At 38.5% G+C, this 12,948-nt stretch overlaps 1 protein-coding gene across 5 annotated transcripts in view; it reads right to left on the bottom strand.

Moving 5' to 3' along the window:
• Positions 1-12,948, bottom strand: part of LRRC49 (leucine rich repeat containing 49) — a 157,607-nt gene that overhangs the window by 85,955 nt on the left and 58,704 nt on the right. Inside the window, exon 1 of one of the 5 annotated variants that reach the window (XM_059890336.1) lies at positions 6,104-6,210. Coding sequence (XP_059746319.1) covers positions 6,104-6,195 — 92 coding nt within the window. The 5' untranslated portion in view covers positions 6,196-6,210. 5 annotated transcript variants of the gene reach the window in all.

The raw sequence follows: 12,948 nt of genomic DNA, 5'->3' as shown, positions 1-12,948 counted from the left end.
AAGATATCAATAAGATAGATCAACAGAGAAGGCAATGGCACCCCACTCCAGTACTCTTGCCTGGAAACTCCCATGGACGGAGGAGCCTGGTAGGCTGTAGTCCATGGGGTCGCTAAGAGTTGGATACGACTGAGCGACTTCCCTTTCACTTTCCACTTTCATGCACTGGAGAAGGAAATGGCAACCCACTCCAGTGTTCTTGCCTGGAGAATCCCAGGGACGGGGGAGCCTGGTGGGCTGCCGTCTATGGGGTCGCACAGAGTCGGACATGACTGAAGCGACTTAGCAGCAGCAGCAGCAGCGAGATAGATGAATAAGATAATACCTAAGTGCTAAAGAATGAAGGACAGTTAAAGAAAGGAGCACACAATGATAGTGTATTTCTGATAAAATGATGAACTAAGTTTGTGGACTGAGGCTGTTGCTAAAAACAACTAAAAAATATAAATATGTTTTAAACAACTAAAAATAAAATATATTCTTAAAATCTTCTCAAATGCATCCATGACCTGCTAAAAATACATAAGAATTACACAGACCAAAAAAAAGAAAAAAGCAAAGGTAGGAAGCTAGAGAGGTAAGCAGGGTATTGAAACCCACCTTTTTGTTATGAGGGCACTTAGTGAACACAGTGAAGCTGAGCTCCAGCTTGCATGATCTTTAAAGCTGGAGGACAGAAGACAAATCCCAGGGGCCACCCAAATTGGAGAGTCTACCTGGAGACTTGTCCATAACCTTGAGACCCCAGGGGCTTCCCTGGTGGCTCAGAAGGTAAAGAATCTGCTTGCAATGCAGGAGACCTAGGTTCGATCCCTGGGTCAGAAAAATCCTCTGGAGAAGGGAATGGCAACCCACTCCGGTATTCTTGCCCTGAGAATTCCATGGACAGAGGAGACTGGTGGGCTACAGTTCATGGGGTAGCAAAGAATCAGACACAACTGACTAAGTCACATATACACTGAGACCCCAACGCCTAGAGTCTCAAAATGTGTTACAAACTTTTCTATCCACTACCCCAGGAGTATAGCTTATCTCAAAACTTGGGGCTAAGGTGAGGATGAAAATTCTTTCCTGGTTACTTGTAACCATAAACCACAATTTGCAACCTGAATCCACACTAAATGGGTGGTCTAAATTATTTCAAGAGGAGAAGTGATATTTTGAAAAAGTCGAAGGCTTGTTATGCCTATAGGCATCTGACAGAAACAAAACTTCTCCATGGAGAAACCTACCTTTAAACAAGACCTCAAAGAATTCCCAAAGACAGGTGCTAAGATAAATAAACGGTTCACAGTTCAGAAGGAAATAAAGCACTCTAACAGCCAGCAAAAACAATAGGTGACCCTATCAAACTTGTGACTTCTTCATATAAAACGATCATCAAACATAATATAAAAATTATATTTCAAGAAATTTGAAAATATGAGTAAGCTCCAAGAAGATCTGAAAAGGCACAGATCTTCTACAGGTAAAAAAAAATTTTTAATTAAAATAAAAACGTCAAAGGCAGGGGATGGAGATAAAGGGAGTCAAGCATTTGCCCTATTTTTCCTGCACAAATTGTTCTTCAGGGTAACCAGAAAGCTAGTAAAAGTTTTCTCTAAAGAAGAAACATAGATTTAAAAATGAAGAATGACAGAATATCATCTTGTAATCCCTAAAGAAAGAATGGATCCAGACAACAATCATCAATGACTACTATATACTTCAGCAAAAAGATGATGGGGAACTTTATTAAAACTCGCTGAACCTAATAATACTGTTGAACCTAATAATCACTTTTAATATTACAGCAAGCAAAACTAACACATATTCTTTTCATATATTTTTTTCTCCATTTACATTTTCTTTCACTTTCCTGTTTCTTTTGGTGCTCCAAACATCTAGGTTTGATACATGTTAATTAATGCTAGTCACTAGAATTTTTAGTGCATGATGGTGATAAGGGCTCTTAGAAATGAACTGCTCTAAAGAATCTCAAGATCTCTTCTAATAATAAGTCGCTGTTTTTCTCATGATGGAAAAAAGTTTTCACATAGCAGGAAAAAGAACTCCAAATTTCCCTTGGGGGAAGCCCTTAAAGTACTTTAACCTATCCACCACAACGTTTAAAAGACTCTAATAACTTGAGAAGATAAAGCAACAACAGATAGAAATAAATAGAAGGCCATGGATAAAGTCAAAAGGAAAGTGAAAAGGCAGAGAGTTAAAGAGTTGACAGATGTAATACAGAAAAACGTTAAACTGTCTCTCTACATACCTTTTGTTACAACAATGCCATTGACAACAATTCAATCAGGAGAATATCTGTCTCTCTGCACTTGACTGACAGAGACACTAGCACAGAGTTGAGTGTCTCAGAATTGCAGATGACAATTCTGTAAGTTTTTTCAAGGCTACAATGTTCATTTTCTAGCAATAAAATGAAAAATGGAAAGAGATATATCCAATTGAATGCAGAGTTCCAGACAATAGCAAGGAGAAATAAGCAAAGAAATAGAGGAAAACAATAGAATGGAAAAGACGAGAGATTTCTTTAAGAAAACTGGAGTTACCAAGTGAACATTTCATACAAAGATAGGCACAAGAAAGGACAAAAATGGCAAGGACATCACAGAAGCAGAAGAGATTAAGAAAAGGTGGCAAGAACAGAAGAACTATATAAAAAAGCTCTTAATGACTCAGTTAACCATGATGATGTGGTCACTCACCTAGAGCCAGACATCCTGGAGTGTGAAGTCAAGTGAGCCTTAGGAAGCATCACTACTAACAAAGCCAGTGGAGGTCATGGAGCTACAGATGAGCTATTTCAAATGCTAAAAGATGATGCTCTTAAAGTGCTGCACTCAACATGCCAGCAAATTTTGAAAATTCAGCAATGGCCACAGGACTAGAAAAGGTCAGTTTTCAGTCCAATCCCAAAGAAGGGCAATGCCAAAAAATGTTCAAACTACCACACAATTGTGCTCACTTCACATGCTAGCTAGGCTTCAAGAATTTCCAGATGTTCAAGCTGGATTTAGAAAAGGCAGAGGCAACAGAGATCAAATTGCCAACATCCGTTAGATCATAGAAAAAACAAGGGAATTCCAGAAAACCATATTTCTGCTTCCATGACTATGCCAAAGCCTTTGTGCGGATCACAACTGGAAAATTCTTCAAGAGACAGGAGTACCAGACCACCTGACCTACCTCTTGTGAAATCTGTATGCAGGTCAAGAAGCAACAGTTAGAACCAGACATGGAACAATGGACTGCTTCAAGATTGGGAAAGGAGCACGTCAAGGCTGTATATTGTCACCAGGCTTATTTAACTTAGATGCGAAGTACATCATGAGAAATACCAGACTGGATGAATCCCAAGCTGGAATCAAGACTGTGGGGAGAAATACCAACAACCTCAGATATGCAGATGGTATCACCCTTATGGCAGAAGGTAAAGAGGAACTAAAGAGCCTCTTGATGAAGGTGAAAGAAGAGAGTGAAAAAGCTACCTTAAATTCAACATACAAAAAACTAAGATCACGGCATCCGGTCCCATCACTTCATGGCAAATAGATGGGGGAAAAATGGAAACAGTGGCAGATTTTATTTTCTTGGGCTCTAAAATCACTGCGGACGGTGACTGCAGCCATGAAATTAAAAGATGCTTGCTCCTTGGAAGAAAAGCCATGACCAACATAGACAGCATATTAAAAAGCAGAGACAACAATTTGCAGACAAAGGTACATATAGTCAAGGCTATGGTTTTCCCAGTAGTCATGTACAGATGTGAGAGTTGGACCATAAGGAAGGCTGAGTGCCAAACAATTGATGCCTTCGAACTGTGGTGCTGGAGAAGACTCTTGAGAGTCCCTTGGACAATAAAATGATCAAACCAGTAAGTCCTAAAAGGAAATCAACCCTGAATATTCAATAGGAAGGACTGATGCTGAAGCTGAAGTGCCAATACTTGGCCACCTGATTCGAAGAACTGACTCACTGGAAAAGACCCTGATGCTGGGAAAGACTGAGGGCAAGAGGAGAAGGGTGTGGGAAGGGAAGAGGTAGATATTTAGATGACATCACTGACTCAATGGACATGAGTTTGAGCCAACTCTGGGAGATAGTAAAGGACAGGGAAGCCTGGTGTGCTGCAGTCCATGGGGTCGAAGAGTTGGACACAACTTAGTGACTAAACAACAACAAACAAGAAAAAATAAAAACATAGCTTCTGTCTCAGGTGATTTACGGTTACTCTGATTACTGAGGGTAGATTTCAGGACCTGGTAATGTTCTTGTAATGCTAATCTGTGACACTAAAATCAAATTTAAAATGACAAAGAAAGTTCTTAATGACATATTTCCTTTTACTGAATTGATATGTGAATGCAAATAAGCCTCCTTAAATTTACAAAAGAAAAAAGGACTCTTTGCAATCTCAAAATAAGATAATTCTCAAAGACATGCTCATTTTAGTCACTTTCAACCTTTATATTGTTTACTAATTATATTAGCTATGAAGCAGGCTAAATAATATCCCACATACAAAGAGATCTAAATTCAGTACCGAGTAAGTAAGCAGCTCTCTGAGAAAACAACAACCTGATATAGCATTTGCCAGTTTCCACGGTGTACCTATTTCCAACATGGCTGATTTCAAGCTAAGAGGATGATGTTGCTGAGGTGATGAGATGCACAGAAATTGTTCTGGCGAGCCAGTATAAGCTGCCTTCAGCATACCACTGCAGACCAAGTTCCTTTTACAGTTAGTGGAAGTGAGGCAGGAGACAGATGGGTCCCCTCAAGGTAAAGCAGTTGGAGATTCATTCTCTATGGAGGGAGACTCCCTCAAGGTAAAGCAGTTGGAGATTCATTCTCTATGGAGGGAGACTCCAAGAAGATAACAGCAAGGCAATTAAGGAAGAAGGCTGGGCCCTGCCTGGACCACATATCCCTCATTCCTGAAGTCAGGAGACCTCTCCAACCACACAAGTGTAGAAAAGGCTCCTTGCAGGGCAAAGGGGAAGCAATGTCAAGGGACATTCTATCCAGATACCTTGCATTCTATCCAGATACCTTGGCTAAGAAATGCATGCATACACATGGAAGGATCTTGAGATATACCAAATATAGACTGTGAACCAGGTAAATAAAAATGATTGGCCAAAGGAAAACTGGAAGAAACAGCCCATATAAGTTATTTAAACTGCCACACAGGCGCATCTCAGGGACTCTCCTTCTGAGTCTGCCTATCCACACATACTGTATTCTTTTTCCTCTTAATAAACACTTGTTTCACTGCTTTTTGCCTTTGTGGAAATTCTTCTCTGCAAAGCCAAAGGGCCAGGGCCTTGTCACTGACCACTGGTGTAGTGGCTAGGACCTGGCGCTTTCACTGCCATGACCCAGCCTCAGTTCCTGGTTGGGGAGCCAAGCGCTGCTCCAAGCAGTTGCAGGCTGGGGCCACCCGAGATCATTCTGTCATGAAGTGACTTTGTTTTTTGGAGGAACTTCCTCCTAATGATGGTTTTACAATATTTTTGAACTTTTTATCAACGTACAATACACAGTAAGACTACAAATCACAAGTACACAGCTTGATGATTCTGAACAAACTGAACATACCATGTAACCAGTACCCAGATCAAAATATCACCCACACTCGGATGCCTTTGTGTCCTTTTACAGTATACCTCCCAAAGGTAACCACTCTCCTGATTCTAACACTACAGATACAGATTTCCTGTTTTAGATAAAAGTGTACATATGCATTTGTTTGAATCTGGCTTCTCTTGCTACACATTTTGGTTGTTTGTTTTGTTTGGTTTTTTTGAGATTCACCCACATTGTCTGCAGCTGCAGCTTGATGACTCTCATTGCTGGGTAATATTCCATTATGTAAACACAGCATTCAATTTACTTCCTCTATTCTACTATTAGTGGACGTCTGTCTTGTTTGCAGCCTGGGGTTATTATAAACAGGGCAACTAAGAATATTCAGGTGGACATGTTAAGCGTTTCTATGGAGTATAAACCTAGCAGTGGAACTGCTGAGTGTAAAGTACGCTATTAAGAAGCTCAGCTTAATAGATGCTGCCAGAGTTTCACAGAATGGTTTTACCTAGTCACACTCCTACTAGCAGGTATGAGAGCTTCGGTAGCTTCAGTTCTTGGCCCATACTCCTTATGATATGTTAGAAGTTGACAAATCATACAACCCTGTCTTCTTTTAAAATATTAATTTTTCTGTATTTCAGAAGCTGCTAATACTGGCTGGGCATCAGAATCATTTGTGAAGCTTATTGAATACTTAGAACCCATCCAGATCTAAATCAGAATCTCTAGGAGTAGGGTCATAGATGAATAATTCCTAATAGTTCTGCAGGTGATTCTAATACAAAGTCAACATTTGAGACCACCGACCTAAACTTCAATATCCCCTTAAAACTACAGATTTTAACATGAACTTCACAACTCCTTGCTAATATTGGGAAAGGATTCACAATTCTAAGGAGAAAGATGATTTCTCCAGACTCACATTGTGATATACTAACCCACTTTCACAAAAATAATATGTGAAAAAAGATGCATATTAATTATGACACTGCTTGTAATAACAAAAAAAAGGCAAACTATCTAAATGACCATCAATAAGAGACTGATTAAATAGAGAGTGATCCATATAATGAAATTAAATGCAGCCATTAAAAAGAATGAGATGTACACGTAAGGCTGATATACATGTGATATAACTAACTGCCTTAGTTAAAATTCTGAGATAACTTCCATGCCAGTTGATAAAACACTGCTGTTCTCAAAACACCTAAATGCCCCTCCTCACTGTCCCACTCTCAGCCCTGAGGTGCCCCGCAACACCTATTATTTTGGCAGCAAAAATATAACCCTTGACACAGCAGGGGCCTCATGATCCAATTTAGCATCTATTTGGACTATACCAGTGTCCATGCATGAAAAAAAAATCTTTTGAAACTTTACCTGACTCCATAATTATGCAACAAAAAATCTTAAGTGTATAATGAGATTAAATCAGCAGTCTTCTTTATAGCTGTTCCTTTTGCCTTTTTTTCCTAATTATAAAAATTTTTTCCTCACCCCTAATACAGTGAGGAAATTTAATAATAATAAAGTGAGGAAATTTAGAAAAGTATAAAATCAAAATTTGGCAAAAAAAAAAAAGAAACCATGTGAAATCTTTCCTCCTAAGGACATATAGGTAAACCGGCATATGAAAAGAGCAACGCCTCCACTGTTGGACAGACACTTATGGTTTTGTCTTGAGCTGCTATTAAAAAAATCCTGTGATGAGTATCCTTGTGATATTCGTTTGGGAGGGTTTTCAACAAAGTACTACAAACTGGGTAGTTTAAACAACAGAAATTCATTTTCTGATAGTTCTGAAGGATAAACGTCCAAGATCAAGGTGTCAGCAGGGTTTACTTTTCTGAGGCCTCTCTCTTTGGCTTGGAGATGGCCATCTTCTCCCCATCTCTCCACATGGTTTTTCTTCTGTTTGGTGTAGGTGTCCTAATTTATTCTTATCAGGATTAGGATCCACCATAAGACCTCATTCTACCTTAATTACTTTTTCAAATGCTGTGTTCCCTAATAAGGTCATATTCTCAGGTACTAGGAATTAGGACTTCAACATATGAATGTGCAGGGTGAGGGGAGGACACGATTCATTCAGCCCATAACACTTGCACATAGACCTTATGTATATTTTTTTTTCAACTTTTTATTTTATGTAGGAGTATAGCTGATTAACAACGCTGTGGTAGTTTCAGGTGGACAGCAAAGAGACTCAGCCATATTCTTCTTTAAACTATTTATTCATACATATTCTTAGGTTTGATCCCTGTATCCCTATCCATCACTTCCCTTTCTGAATCATGAATTGACAAAGTATCTATCTCTTATTCAAATGGCAGTTACACTAAATTTCATTTCCTGGATGATCCAGACAGGATGACTGTAAGAGTTCAGTAGGAAACTGGTATTCGTGAATACACATTTCCCTTAAGATTTCATCAGAACATCAAACATTCATTGCAGCACTTTTGACCTTCCCAACCAAATTAAAATATGATAGCATAAAGCAACATTGCTACTTGTTTCTTTATTTGAACAAAAGAGTCCTGAAATCTCTCATTTCATTTTACAATCAAGTCACAAGAATAATAATAATGTAGCCATTCAGGAACCATGGGGCTCTTCTCTAAACTAAACAGCATCATTTTATAGTACTATGTAAATTGTATTCCTTCACTCATGAGGAACATGGCAATTTCTATATATTCAGGTTATCAAATAATAATTCCTAGTGCTGGTTATCTAGTGCACATGGGCATAGTTGCATAGTTAGAAGGGTTTTCACTTCATGTTACAATCCTTTAGTTATCTGCAGCCTTTGGGAAAAGGAAACTTCATTAACAGTAACGTGCAGTTACTACAATTTTGTTTCAATTGTTAATATGAAAAAGAAAGGCTTAAAGGGCATTGCGTATGATAGGCACTGAGACTATTGCTAAGGGCAGAAAGATGAGTAAAACTGAACTGCTACTCTTAAGATAATTACATTCTGATAGGAGAGACAGTATGTAGATAAAACATCTACACACATACAGGCATGTATATATATATATATATATATATATATATATATATATATATATATATATATATGGTAAATGTAGGGGTATAAACACAATGTCCTAGTCTGTCTTTCAAAAAGCAATACAAAAACTATAAGAACAACAGGCAAATTACATAAAACCAATGCCCAAAACAAAAAGAGAATGCTCAAGCATCAAGTTACCTATATAAGTAGGTCACACAGAAGGACACTTTGGAAAAAATCTTGCACAAGAGAGAAATGGGGAACTAGTAGTGGACTAATCCACAATCATTTCCAGAAAGAGAAATTCCACATTTGGTGTAAAAATATTGGAAACGTTCCAATAGCTCTTCCAGCACTACACAGAATGGACTTTTAAAAGCACATGATTTGCAGTCGCAGTCTTCAAAAACACATTGCTTTTGAGATGATAGGAAGGAAGGTAGAAGAGAGGTCTTTAGAAATTGGATGGTGAAGATGAAAATGGGCAAGGAGCAAAAGGGGAAAATGCAAGACAAAAGAGAACCCAAAAAATAAAGAATAGAATGAAGATACACAACCCCTTCTCCCCAAAATTCACACACACACACACACACACACACACACACACACACACAAACACACCATACTTGGCTTGGCTACACTGACAGAAGAAGACACCCTTGACCTAAGAGTCTTGTAAATCACCCACACTCACAAAGGAAATAGGCAAAAATAGACTACATATCTCTAAAATATTTTAAGACTAGAAAATGAAACCCATTCAAACTGATGAAAATTCCCTTCCCCTTCAAAAACAAACATGAAGAACAAGGAAACTGTAATACAACATTCCACACTAAATTAAATATCCTCAAATAAGCACATTAAAGTATAAAAAACCCACCTTGAATATAAAATTCAAAAACTAAAAGCGAAAATGGACAATAAACAGGAAGAAACAAAAACAGGGTTGACTGAGCTTGGGAAAGAAATGAAAGGAAAAGACAAAACCATTGCAGAATCAAAGTCACCAAGGGAGACCAGATCCAAGTAAATTCTTACTAAGGGACATTTAACAAAGCCAGAAAAAACAACCCAGAGAATGAAGACGAGGCAAAGAAATGAAAAGGATCAGAAGTAAAGTGGTTGGAATAGAAAAGACCAAAGACGAAAGCAATGTGCAATAGGAGAGTCTAAAGATAAGAACAACTGAACAGAACTAATACTTAAAACTATAACCCAAGGAAACTTTCTGGAAATAAGGAAAGACCAAACTGTACATATTGAAATGGACCAACAGGTACTTGGGAAAAGTGAACCAGGACAATCAATTTGATACGACAAAGGTCCATATAATCAAGCTATGCTTTTGGAGAAGACTCGAGAGTGCTGGTGAAACTCCAGGAGATTATGAAGGACAGTGAACCCTGGCATGCTACAGTCCATGGGGTCGCAAAGAGTGAGACACAACTTAGCGACTGAACAACAACAATCCTAATAAAACTATTAGATGTAACCTCTAAGCATAAAGATGACAGCTGAAATCAGACTGGTACTATTTGCCCTAAACATAACTTACAATGCAAAGTAGCAAAAGTGATCTATTTAAAAAAAAAAAAAAAAAACCTCATGGAAAAAATGAATAAAGTGAGAATTTCATTTTTCTCATGCTTTTTTTTTTTTAAATAGATCACACTTTTGCTATTTTGCATTGTAAGTTATGTTTAGGTGGGGCTTCCCTGGTACCACAGGTGGTAAAGAATCCACTGCAATGCAAGAGACCCCAGTTCGATTCCTGGGTTGGGAAGATCCCCTGGAGCAGGGATAGGCTACCCACTCCAGTACTTTTGGGCTTCCTTGGTGACTCAGACAGTAAGGAATCTGCCTGCAATTCAGGAAACCTGGGTTCGATTTCTGGTTTGGGAAGATCCCCTGGAGGAGGGCATGGCAACCCACTCCATGAAGAATCCCCATGGACAGAGGAGCCTGGTGGGCTACAGTCCACGGGGTTGGAAAAAGTCAGACATAACTGAGTGACTAAGCACACAGCACAGTCCTTCAAGTATCAAGGTTAAGATTTCAGAATGTTCTGTACCCATGAACCTTCTGGAGGAATATACTGGATAAGCTTCACCCACTAAGAGATGACTGAGGAAACCTGACTAGCACAGATGATGGACGTTCAATAATTAATTAGAGATCTAAGACTCTCTATGACTCTCTAAAATAGAGGCATGAATCCAGGTGAAAGAACAACATGCTATGTATGTTATATAATGGGTTTTATGTGCAGTAAAGTAGAAATAATGCAGCTGAGAAAAACGAAAGGTGGGAGAAGAAGAAAGACAGTAAAACAAGTTCATGATTACTGAAGTTTAATGGGGTTAGATAAGTTGATACTTAAGTAGCATCCCAAATCACCAAGGAAAAGATAGGCTTTTTACATAAGTATCTCTGGGACAACTGGGTAGATGCTTGAAAAACTAAACTTCAAACCTCATGCTATTCCTCCCTCCAAAAAAATAATAACCTCCAAGTGGATCAGGGAGCTAAAAATACAAATACTAGAAATGCCACAGAAACACTAGGGGGAAAAAACACATGTGAGTTCATCTATACTACACATGTATCTGCTGATAGGCGCAAAAAAAAAAAAAAAAAACATGAAGATAAACCAGAAATTTATAAGGTTATGTAAAACAGTGGGTGAAAAAAAAAAGTGGGTGAAAAGAGGATGGAAAGGAAGGGGGTTGAAATTGAGGTAGAAAGAATAGGCAAGTAATCTCTGAGTGATCCCTTTTTTCATAGTTGAGTTTGGAGACCATGTTACAGTTACACAACTGAAAAATCAGTGTATCAGATTAGCAAGGCTGGGGGAGAACAAACAAAGTGGATACAAACAAACAGACAAATCTTACTGCTTAAATGAATAACATAATCACACTGAAAGGGTAGAGGAGAACTAACCCAAACAACTTTAAACACAGTTTTCTGATTACATACTTTTAGGCTAAACACAAAAACACTGTACAAAAAAAAAAAAAAAAAAAATTTGAGGGAATTACCCGGCAGTCAAGTTATAATTCCTGAGGGATGAAAGCATGACTCCTTCTAGAAAATACCAGTGCAATTTAACAGTTCGTAACTTGAAAGGTCATGACCCCAAGGATCAATGCCATAGTGGCAAGACGAAAGAGGGTAAGTGAGGCACACATGCTTACCAAGACTACAGGGAAGTGAATTCAGACTTAGACCCAGGTATGTATATATAGGCTATCCTAAAGTATTCATGTGTTCTTGATAAATATGACTCTGAAATGTGATAGAAGAACCAGGCTGTGAAAGAAGCAAGAATCTCTGTTATCTAGGTCAGTCAGACAGATGGTACTGTGAGGTGAGGGAGATGGGGAGCATCACATTTGCACGCGTGCACGCACACACACACACAAACATGAAATGGGATGAAATGATCCAAAGTGAAGAGGCTAGTAACAGTGAGCTCTGACATTAGTGTGTGCTAAGATCTGAAAGTGGAAATGAGTGTATTTGGGTATCGCTTATGCCCCTGCTTCTCCTGATAACAGAACACTTCTTTTCTGCAGCAAACCCAATCCACAGTATTGTCCTAGGGGATAGAAAACATATGTCTCTATGAGCACTGAGTGTGACCTTGAGCATTCAGCGTGACCTATATGCCTGTGGCCGGAGTGATTAGTTCCAACTGGACATTTGACCTAAATAATAAATAAGCACAATCAGAATCCTCTGTGACAGTGCTTCCCAGACTATAACGTACATTTGAATTACCCAGGGATCTCTTAAAAAGGAGGATTCTGATCTAGTAGGTCTACAATAGCACTTGAGATTCTGGATATCTGATAAGATCCCAGTGATATTGATACTACTGATCCAGAGCCACAGTTTTGAATATCTGAGCTCTTCAAAAACTTTTTGTCATGTATTTGGAGAAAACTCTAATTTAAAAAGAAACATTCACTTCAATGTTCATAGCAGCAATATTTACAACGTTCAAGACACGGAAGCAATAAATGCCCATTGACAATGAATGGATAAAGAAAATATATAAAAGAATATTACCCAGCCAAACAAAGAATGAAATAATGCCATTAGTAGCAACATGGATGGGTCCAGAGACCATTATACTAAGTGAAGTATGTCAGACAGAGAAAGACAAATACCATATGCTATCACTTATGACACAAATGAACGTTTTTTCAAAACAAAAACAGATTCACAGAAATAGAAAACAAACTCATGGTTATCAAAGGGGGAAAGGGCAGGGGGAGGAATAAAGTAGGCCTTTGGGATTAGCAGATACAAACTACTGT

The sequence above is a fragment of the Bos taurus genome, chromosome 10 (assembly GCF_002263795.3).
Source record: "Bos taurus isolate L1 Dominette 01449 registration number 42190680 breed Hereford chromosome 10, ARS-UCD2.0, whole genome shotgun sequence".
NCBI classification, from domain to species: Eukaryota; Metazoa; Chordata; class Mammalia; order Artiodactyla; family Bovidae; genus Bos; species Bos taurus.
This window is presented reverse-complemented; position numbering and strand designations above follow the sequence as displayed.